General features: G+C 45.2%; 4 protein-coding genes across 4 annotated transcripts; 2 read left to right on the top strand and 2 right to left on the bottom strand.

Moving 5' to 3' along the window:
- Positions 1-1,731: 1,731 nt before the first annotated feature.
- LOC120452558 (putative defense protein 3) lies at positions 1,732-3,522 on the top strand. The gene is made up of 2 exons (XM_039636836.1): positions 1,732-2,220; positions 3,384-3,522. Exons 1-2 carry the CDS (start codon positions 1,787-1,789, stop codon positions 3,454-3,456), a joined length of 507 nt encoding a protein of 168 aa, XP_039492770.1. The 5' UTR covers positions 1,732-1,786; the 3' UTR covers positions 3,457-3,522.
- Positions 3,523-4,765: 1,243 nt separating this feature from the next.
- Positions 4,766-6,151, top strand: LOC120452721 (probable phosphoserine aminotransferase). The gene is made up of 3 exons (XM_039637085.2): positions 4,766-4,935; positions 5,030-5,706; positions 5,763-6,151. The coding sequence occupies exons 1-3, from the start codon at positions 4,891-4,893 to the stop codon at positions 6,133-6,135; spliced, it is 1,095 nt and encodes a 364-aa protein (XP_039493019.1). The 5' UTR covers positions 4,766-4,890; the 3' UTR covers positions 6,136-6,151.
- On the bottom strand, positions 6,132-6,942 carry LOC120452723 (guanosine-3',5'-bis(diphosphate) 3'-pyrophosphohydrolase MESH1). Its single transcript, XM_039637088.1, has 3 exons — positions 6,760-6,942; positions 6,347-6,691; positions 6,132-6,285 (listed from the first exon to the last, which is right to left on the bottom strand). The coding sequence occupies exons 1-3, from the start codon at positions 6,835-6,837 to the stop codon at positions 6,169-6,171; spliced, it is 540 nt and encodes a 179-aa protein (XP_039493022.1). The 5' UTR covers positions 6,838-6,942; the 3' UTR covers positions 6,132-6,168.
- Positions 6,943-7,001: 59 nt separating this feature from the next.
- Positions 7,002-8,555, bottom strand: LOC120452722 (cytochrome c1, heme protein, mitochondrial). The gene is made up of 3 exons (XM_039637086.1): positions 8,416-8,555; positions 7,081-8,225; positions 7,002-7,016 (listed from the first exon to the last, which is right to left on the bottom strand). The coding sequence occupies exon 2, from the start codon at positions 8,118-8,120 to the stop codon at positions 7,086-7,088; it is 1,035 nt and encodes a 344-aa protein (XP_039493020.1). The 5' UTR covers positions 8,121-8,225; positions 8,416-8,555; the 3' UTR covers positions 7,002-7,016; positions 7,081-7,085.
- Between the last annotated feature and the right edge of the window lie 965 nt (positions 8,556-9,520).

The raw sequence follows: 9,520 nt of genomic DNA, 5'->3' as shown, positions 1-9,520 counted from the left end.
ACGCTGGCACGTGCAATTTAAATAATTAACCGAACATTTTAATTAATGAAACTTGTTTTGAATTGACTTGGCCGAATGTGTGATTGCGTGTGTGTAACTGAGCACTAAAAAAGTGTTTTGTTGGTCATTTTCGCATTTATTAATTTAGAATTTGTGGGCCATTTGGTATGCTGTTGGAAGTGCATGTTTATAAAAGAGATAATTAAAGTGAGCAGAAATAATTGGGCACTTTATTTATATATTTTTTATTGAGTTACCATACTGCGTAAGTTTTTTTATGAAAAGCAATTAAATGAATGGATTTCAAACCAAATATATCGTTAAAATATACAGCAAAAACTCATGCAAATAAAAACAATTTCAAACAAAGCTGTGTTATAGTTTAATTGCAAATTATTTCGCATAATATACACATTAACGAACCTCAAAGTAGGAAATAATCTGCGTTAGTCTGTTTATGAGTATAAGCGTTAATTTTAAACATATTAATTTATGTACAAGCATAAATAATCAATAGAATGTTAAAGCAAAAGCTTACACTAAAGTTTAAGAACTGGCTGGGATAAGTTTCCATTTGTATGCCAACTGACAGCTGTTGCAATTATCTCACTTGCCAAAAACCAAAGTGAAATGGAGGTGGTGGAAAACCATTTTCCATGGGGGAATGGCGTTGGCGGAACTCAGAAAGGAAACCGCCGACTGAAGCTGTGGAAATGCGAAACGCAGCGGAATCAAAGGGGCAAAAAATCAGAAGTCAGAAAAGGAAAAGGAAAAAACACAACCAACAGCCAACTCAATTCAGCGAAATCAACGCCAACGGCGGCTGCCTGTCAATTAAAACATTAAAATGCGCCAATGCTGAAAAATGCAGCGAACAGGCGCAAAGTAAACAAACTGCGGAACATTTTTGCAGTGCGGACAAGATTTTCCAACATTTTCCAAAACATTTTCAGCGATTAGAAGCATAGAATTTCGCAATGGAGCACTTAGAGCCAGAGTTTCGCGCCCAGACCAGGCCAAAAACCCAAGCAAACAAATCCGAATTCGAATCGCCATCGAAATCGGCGACCACGGGGAGGGACTAATGTGTGACCCAGTTTGGATCACTTGGTGCAGGAAAGGAACTCTGTGTGTTTTGGCCATTTGCTTTTTGATCATTAAAAACTGGTTGGCTGTTCGTCGCCAGCTGAGCGCCCCTGTACGCTTGCGGTCAGCTTAATAGCACCACTGCGGCACATAAATTAGTCCAAATTAATCGATTGGGCTGCCAGCTGGCATCTGTCAATGATTTATCTTTGCCACTTCACTACGTGTTAGTTTTTTCAAAACTTTATAAGCAAATAAAACAATAATGATTTATTTTAACTCGTTTGGCGAACTATAAAAACGAAAGGCTATTAATTATAATCTATCATAACATTTGATCAACAGAAAATAGTTCTTAGAGTGTGCAAGTATATAATTTAAATCTTAGAATATTTGTGTAGTGCTTTTTGATAGAATTTTATCTTAGCCAAGTTGAAGTTGATTAACTGCCTTTCCAACCTGTTCGCCAGATATTTTTGCAACTTATCCCAGATACCCATGCCTATTTCAGCATCCCCGACTGTGGCTATCCACCGACTGGGACCGCCCGCCCATGTTTTCGGCGGCAGCGGCGCTGGTGGCATTGCCGCCTGGGTTTATAAGCGGCCGGCGATGACGGCGGCGAGCCGAGTTTTACCGCCAGATTAGCCGAGAGCGCGCGCGCATTTTCCCACGATCAGGAAAATCGAATTCCACAGCCATGAAGGATCGTTTCAACTGGATGTCGCTGGAGCTGATCCTGCTGATTGGCGCCGCCGTCGCCTTTCCGGACGGAGCTCCGGCGGACACGTGCGTAAAGCAGCGGGCCAATCAGCCGAATCACGGCAAGGCTAGAAGTCAACCGGCCCACTCGAATCCCTACGAGGTGGTGGCCGATGCCCAGACCTACCATCCCGGCCAGCAGATATCGGTGGTCATCTATCCGCACTCGGATCAGAGCACCGTCTTCCGGGGATTCTTCCTGCAGGCGCGCGATGCCAACTCGAACGAGTGGATTGGGGAGTGGGTGCAGAGCGAGAACACCAAGACCATTCCGGAGTGCTCGGCCATCACGCACTCGGACAACCGGGACAAGTTGGGCGCCAAGCTCATCTGGAAGGCGCCCCAAAATAAGCGGGGACATGTCTACTTCACGTAAGTTGCAAATTGTGGGAAGAGTGGCATGCTTACAAATATAACTCAATCTAGAATCTATATTTATCTTCAATAAGATTCATTAACTAACTAAATTGCTAAGTGGTGCGAGGAGTGGCATGCTTACAAATATAACTCAATCTAGGATCTATATTTATCTCCAATAAGAGTTACCAACTAACTAAATTGTTAAGTGTTGCTCTTAAAGTCCGAGCAAACCTACTTAAATTCACGCAGCAGTTTCACAAGCAAGTTAATTTAATAAATGAGTGCTTAGCACCCATTTTTTCGGACACTTTCAATGAAGCACTTTGTCAAAACTGGCTACGTAGTACAACAACGCAGTACGTGTCTTCGCCCTCATAATAATCATCATTATCATCGGAGGCGATGGTAGAAGTAGTATAAGCCGTGGCAACGTCATGAGAGGATTCATTAATCATACGCCACGTTGACCCACATAATGTAATGCGCGCATAATTGTCAGGCGGACAAAAACTTGCCGGATAATCGCACAAAAGGCATTATGTAATTGATTTATTTGGAAAGAGTCCCCCTCTCCGCCTCATCAATGGTCCACAAAAAAGGCATCAAACGGCAAAGACGCCGCGCAGTGACAACCTCAAAAAAGCCAAAGAAAAGCTGTCAATGCTTTTTATGCAACTTTGTCAACTTTGTCGCCAGATAACACTGGCCAACATAAGCAAGTGCCATCTGTGAATTAACCAGCACACAAAACGTATTTTCCGGACACTTGACTCATTTATCATTCTAGCAAAACATAATATGCAAATATGGGAATTAATCACAAACAGACAAGCAAAGTTTATGGACACATTCTGCACAAAGCTCAAGATCTAAAATCAATAATCATGGTACACTTAGGGAATAAGATACAAGTGAATTGAGACAAATGATTAACATTAGATAGATAATTTTAGCTTAGTATTATACCATAAATCTGTAGACTAAAGAGCTTTAATTGAACTTGAAAGTACTGCAGTCCAGTGTCGTCGCACCTCGAAAATAATCCGCGGAAATTGTCCAATCATCATCTACTAACCATTTATAGCCGCATAGCAGAGGCGTCTCTTACGTACAAATTAGAAAAAAGCATGAGTTGCCACAAGAATTTACATTTACATTTTCACTTTTCGCTGCAGGGGCACTGTGCTACAGGAGTACGGAACCTTTTGGAGCGACATTGTGAACAAGGTGCAGGCGGAGCGGCAATAACTGAAATTATGTACTTACTTTTAAGGCAGCTGCACCACCGGCAAAACGCCGGGCAATAAATCTTAAAAACCCTAATTAGTCAAAACGAAATTGTTGTTTGAGGATTTTTTGTTCGAATACCATTCACCATATACCATTCCGTCGTCTCGGAGCCAAAGACGCCCCATTGAGCTGTGCAATCAACATTACAGGGCAAAATTATTGGCTTTTTGGCTCAGCGTTTATGAATGACCAGCCCACCAGCCATACGAGAGAGCGAGGCGAACCAGTTCCCACCGCCCACCAGGAGCAGCACCTTACCACCCGGTCACCCGGCCACACCCACATCCACCCACATCCGCCCACTAGCCGACCAAATGGAACGCACGAGCCGAGCACGTTTGGGTTTCCAGACACGTTGGCCAGCTTCTCAGAGGAAATTCGTTTTTGGGCGCCCGGGCAAATTGGAAACTCTAAGCACCTTTCAGGCTGGTTGCGCTATAAAGTAATTAGACGGCCAACGAATTTGGCCAAGACGTAGGCCAAGATAAGTATTCGTAGCATAGGTCTAAAGCACTTCTGATTGCCCTTTTACAATGCCAATTGGCCACTAGGAATCGGCGTACTAACGATTTCGCAGAATTCCTAATCGGCAGACGGTTTGGTTTTCTTTCAATTTACTACCAATTTGTATGGTTGCCAGTGTGTAGTTTAGGTTACTTAAGCCGTTTTGGCCAGCCGTTTTTAACTTAAAACACACAAAAATAACTTACATATGCATATAATGCTTACTATTGGTTATAAACTATACTCTGCAAAGGCAGATAATACAAAATATTCTATAAAATGCAAAATATTCTATTAAAATCTGTGAATGTCGAGGCTTTACTGTACAATGCACTAAACCATTTCGCTTGGAGCTTGTTTACTCGCCTGCGAACTCAGTCGCGCGCTTGTTATTGTCATTCCAACGGAAAGTGCATGGCAACCCACGCGGGATGGGGGCACTCACGACGAAGTGGGGGGCACTGGGGAGCACTTTGTTTTCGTGCGTTGCATATACATACAGACATACATACATACGTCTGCGAGTATCGTCGCCATGCAATTAGCCGACTTGTTTTGATCGAATTCGCCGTACCGCCTGCCTTTGTCTGGCTTCGTGGACTCCCCAGGAGCGCAGTCCATAGCTGGGGGTGTACAATGGTATACACTCCCAGGGGAGAATCCGTCCCTGGAGCAGCTGAGTTCGTTGTCCAGTCAGGCGAGTTTGAGTCTGTTTTTCCGCACGCGTTTTGTTTATTGCCCGGTGACTTGTTGCTGTTCTTTGCGCCGCCTTCGTCTCGTTTATCAGCGATTGCGAATTGCGGGCTGCTCAACACTTTAGTCAATATTTAGCGGCTTCCCAGAGAGGTTCACAGATCGCAGATCGCAGACGCACTATATAGTATCAGCATGGTTATCAACTTCGCCGCCGGTCCAGCCAAGTTGCCCGAAGAGGTCGGTGAAATGGGTGGAACCACTCCGCTACACACGTGACATACATATATCTGTAACATTGAACTTGATTACATGATAATCTCTAATTGTATAGGTACTGAAAGAGGTGCAGGAAAACCTTGTCAACTGCAATGGCAGCGGCATCTCGGTCATGGAGATGTCCCATCGCTCCAGCAACTATGCCAAGATCCACGATGCGGCCATCAACGATCTTCGTGAGCTCCTGAACGTGCCCAGCAACTACAAGATCCTGCTGATGCAGGGCGGCGGCACCGGACAGTTTGCTGCAGTGGCTCTGAACTTGATTGGCAAAACCGGCTCAGCTGATTATGTAATCACCGGCTCCTGGTCGGCCAAGGCGGCCAAGGAGGCGGCGCAGTACGGCACTGTGAATGCGGTGCTGCCAAAGCTGGCCAAATATACAACTGTTCCGAGGCAGGAGACTTGGAAGCTGGACCCCAATGCCTCGTATGTCTACTACTGCGACAATGAGACCGTCGAGGGCGTGGAGTTTGACTTTGTGCCCGAGGTTCCGGCCGGTGTGCCACTGGTGGCCGACATGTCCTCCAACTTTCTGTCGCGTCCCTTCGATGTCTCCAAGTTTGGCGTGATCTATGCTGGAGCCCAGAAGAATATCGGACCAGCGGGCACCACAGTGATCATTGTCAGGGAAGATTTGATCGGCAAGCACTTGAAGATCACGCCCTCCATCCTGAACTTTGAGCAAATGGACAAGAACAACTCCCTGCTGAATACTCCGCCAACCTTTGGGTGAGCTCAGATTAATACATAGCTGGAGAATTCTTTGTTAAACTTTCTTTCTGCAGCATCTATGTGATGGGCCTGGTTTTCAAGTGGATCAAGCGCAACGGAGGAGTCGCTGGAATGGCCAAGCTGGCGGCGGCAAAGTCCAAGCTCATTTACGACACAATCAACCAGTCGAATGGTTTCTATTACTGCCCAGTGGATGTCAATGTGCGTTCGAGGATGAATGTGCCCTTCCGCATTGGCAGTGCCAGTGGAGATGATGCCCTCGAGAAGGAGTTCCTGACCAAAGCTGAGGCGGAGGGCATGATCCAGTTGAAGGGCCATCGCTCGGTGGGCGGCATTCGGGCCTCCCTCTACAATGCTGTAACGCTGGCGGAGACCCAACAGTTGGCCAATCTGATGCTGGCCTTTTACAAGAACAATAAAAATTAAGCGGGCTCATATGTAATTGGTTGATGTTTGAGTCTACAAAAGGCCACGTTGGCGGAAGATTTCGTCCAGCTTGAGTTCCAGGTTGGCGTTGGTTCCTCGCAGATTGTCCACCACCTTCTTGGCCCAAATGAAGTACTGTTCACGACGTTCCTGGAAAGAAAGGATGTAACATTAAGGACACAGTTTAAGAAAGCAAGTTGGGTCCAAGTACCTGTGTCCATCCTGTCGGTGTGTTGACTTGCAGATCCCTTAGGTTATCCAGTTTGTCGGCCAGCTTAATGAGCTTTGCTCTACAGCTGCTCTTGGCTGCATTTTCAATTTGCAGGCGTTTTCTCTCCTGCTTCTCCAAGGACTTGTCGTCCGTCACCTCCCTCACTAGTCCACAAACGTCCGCTCCAAAGAGTTTCTCCACATCCTCGAAAGAAGCGTCCGTATCCTCCACGACATCATGAAGAAGTGCAGCCATTAGGACTGCCTCGTCTGTGATGCAGGCTTCCACGGACAGGATAGTGCTCACATTGATCACATGATTCACATAAGGAGTTTCCTGAGGGTCCTTGAAATATAAAAAAAAAGATAATTATCATGTTTTAAATATATAATTTGTTGTTTTAATAAGCTTACCTTGCGCCGCTGCTGGCGGTGCTTAAAAGACGCATACTGCAGGCACTCCATGAATTTGGCAGATGGATACGTGGCCATTGTTAAGAAAAGGAACTAAATAAATGGGTTTAAGTTTAAATTTAAAGTTTAAACTGTATTTTTTTGCAAACTTTGTTGTTTACTATTTTAACATAACAGCTGCTTTAACAGACCGGCAAGAATCAATAACAGAGCGCTTGTTGGTGCTTTCCAACACGGACGCTAAAGCCCTGGAAAGCCTATCGATAAATGAAAAAGCGCGCCAATTATTTAAATTCGAAAACATTTATTGAAAGAGTTCACCAAACTTAGTCCTGCTTCTCGTTCTGGTTCTCGCACTTGTTGCACTCCTGCTGCTTGGCCTTCTTCGCCGCTTTGGCGGCCTCCTCCGCCTCCCTTTTGGCCTGGGCCTCCAGTTCGGGTATAAAGAAGATCTTGCGAGACTTGAGCGTTGACCACTTGAAACGCTTGATGTAGTAGGAAATGCCGATGAGAAAGGCCGAAATCAGCGTAACCTTGATGAGCAGCAGGCGACGTTCATCGGACTCCGGTTCAGAAGTCCACTTAAGGAAGACGCATATATCCTTGGCGATTTGAGCGGCCGATGCGGGCACATTTGGATCTTCATAGGAGACAACCTCATTGTCGATTACCTTGCCCATGGCAATGGCTCCGCCCGAGAAGTACGGATTGAAGTACAGTCCGTCGCGTAGGGCAAATCCAGCCGGCGGCTCACAGTAACCGGTAAGCAGGGAGAACACGTAGTCCTCGCCGCCCTTGCGAGCCGACACAATGTAGCTGAGATCCGGCGGATAGGAGCCATTGTTGGCGGAACGGGCCGCCTCCTCGTTGGCATACGGAGAGGGGAAATGATCGGACAGCTTGCCCGGACGCTCGTAGTACTCGCCCTCATCATTGGGGCCATCCCGCACGGTAATGGCCTCCGCCTCGGCCTTGGCCTCCGCCTCCGTCATGCACACGCCCACCAGGTTGCGATAGGCCATGTACTGCAAGGAGTGGCAGGAGGAGCAGACCTCCTTGTAAACGGTGTATCCTCGGCGCACGCTCTCCTTGTCCAAGGCGGACAAAAGCCCTTTGTGGTTCCAGTGCTGATGGGCCGGATGCACGCAGTCCGAGGAGGCATCCACGCTGCTTTCCAGGGCGTAGATCAGTAGCCCCGCTGTTCCGGTTAGGGCTCCCAAGGCGCCCAACACCTTGCGATTTCCGGTAAAGCCGCTTTCACGTCCCGGAAAACTCATCCGCGGACGCACCGATGTCCGCTGGATGCTGCTCCTGGCCAACTGGAACAGTTTGCTGTTCAGATTCCGGAATTTGTTGGCCATTTTAGGTCAGATTCAGCTTTATCTCAAAACGATTTATTTACAATGTCAACGCAACCAGTGTTGAAAAGTTCTGTCGTCTAGGGTTGTCACCACTTGGAGAATATTCTGCCGGAATGGAATCACGTAAGTTGAGGTTAAGTTAGATATTTTAAAATTGAATCTTATTAAATGCAAGATAATGGATCAAGTGAATGTTTTCAATGACTATTCCTTGATTGTTTTCAAGACAAATTTAATTCCTATTAATTAGTAATTAAAAGATGTAGTCTTAAGAAAGGATCTTCACTGTACTCACCTATGGCAAAATATTGGACTTCCTCCCTTGATGGCAAAAAATCTTCATTGCGAAGAAAATATGTAATAGTTTCGAAATATTGAAATGTGTAAAAGTATAAGCTTTTCACAACAATTTTTTACTGACATTGCACGCAAAGCTTCAAGAGCAAAAAGACCTACTAAAGACTTTTAATAAAAATGTATACAGATTGTTTGAAATGCACTTAAAACCACTTTAAAGAAGTTAATTTCTGGAACTAGAAGGATGCTTAGAAATCCCAGAAACGACTTTCTTCCAGTTCCCTTCAAGCCCAGTTCAGCCAGATTCTTATCGGCGATCGTTCCCCATAAAGCATATGTAAACCAAAACCCACCCAAATTGCTGTTATTCTTCACAGCTAAAAGGTTGAATCAACGTTTTTCTCTTTTGTTGTAACGATCGCCTCCTTCTGCGTTTCTTTCCTGCCCAACGAGCGGAGCAACTGAAAAATACAGAAAAAAAAAGCAAATGCCAGGGCACTTTCATTTGTTATCTGGCGCAGTAATCTGTAAATCTGTAACAGCCCACCAAACAACGGTGCATACAATATTTCCTAGCCATTCTTCACACTGTGTGACCACGAAATCGTCAAAGTCAGGCCCAAGCCAGCTTTTACAACAGCCAAGAGCCAGAGGCGTCGGGTTACTAAAACATTGGGGGGTTCAGAACGTGCCTTCAATGAAATCTACTTCTACAACTTTTTAAATGCAATGAATATATATAACAGATGTGCCTAACATCCCTTGCAAATAATAGGAAAATAAACTAAACCAAACTTCTTTATGGAACTTGGATTGTCAGCTCAAAAGCATCAGTTCTTAGAAGGGGATCCCCCTTTTCGACGCCGTTGGCAACCAATAATGACAATGCACTGTCGACGTCGACAGAGCGATGTAAACTCTATTTTTTTTTTGTTTTTTGGTGAAAATTTGTACCTGATTTTATATTTCCCTTTTTTGTTACACTCTTTTTCGTGGCTGTTGGTCTGGTTTTCTTGTTTTTTTTCAGTTATTACGTATTTCCATGTTTACCATATTTTACACGCGCTTACAGGCACACAGATACAGATACTTTTACAGATACA

The sequence above is a fragment of the Drosophila santomea genome, chromosome 3R, assembly GCF_016746245.2.
Source record: "Drosophila santomea strain STO CAGO 1482 chromosome 3R, Prin_Dsan_1.1, whole genome shotgun sequence".
NCBI lineage: Eukaryota > Metazoa > Arthropoda > Insecta > Diptera > Drosophilidae > Drosophila > Drosophila santomea.
Note: the sequence above shows the minus strand (reverse complement) of the source record. Positions and strands in the feature narration are given on the sequence as shown.

Bases quoted from the DNA above. Each gene is read 5' to 3' on its own strand.
- LOC120452723 (XM_039637088.1), bottom strand. From the start codon at position 6,837: ATGGCCACGTATCCATCTGCCAAATTCATGGAGTGCCTGCAGTATGCG. The intron at 6,692-6,759 runs GTAAGCTTATTA...TTATATTTCAAG, and splicing joins ACCGCCAGCAGCGGCGCAAG to GACCCTCAGGAAACTCCTTA. The intron at 6,286-6,346 runs GTACTTGGACCC...CTTTCTTTCCAG, and splicing joins CACCGACAGGATGGACACAG to GAACGTCGTGAACAGTACTT.
- LOC120452721 (XM_039637085.2), top strand. From the start codon at position 4,891: ATGGTTATCAACTTCGCCGCCGGTCCAGCCAAGTTGCCCGAAGAG. The intron at 4,936-5,029 runs GTCGGTGAAATG...CTAATTGTATAG, and splicing joins CAGCCAAGTTGCCCGAAGAG to GTACTGAAAGAGGTGCAGGA. The intron at 5,707-5,762 runs GTGAGCTCAGAT...TTCTTTCTGCAG, and splicing joins AATACTCCGCCAACCTTTGG to CATCTATGTGATGGGCCTGG.
- LOC120452722 (XM_039637086.1), bottom strand. From the start codon at position 8,120: ATGGCCAACAAATTCCGGAATCTGAACAGCAAACTGTTCCAGTTGGCC.
- LOC120452558 (XM_039636836.1), top strand. From the start codon at position 1,787: ATGAAGGATCGTTTCAACTGGATGTCGCTGGAGCTGATCCTGCTGATT. The intron at 2,221-3,383 runs GTAAGTTGCAAA...TTTTCGCTGCAG, and splicing joins CGGGGACATGTCTACTTCAC to GGGCACTGTGCTACAGGAGT.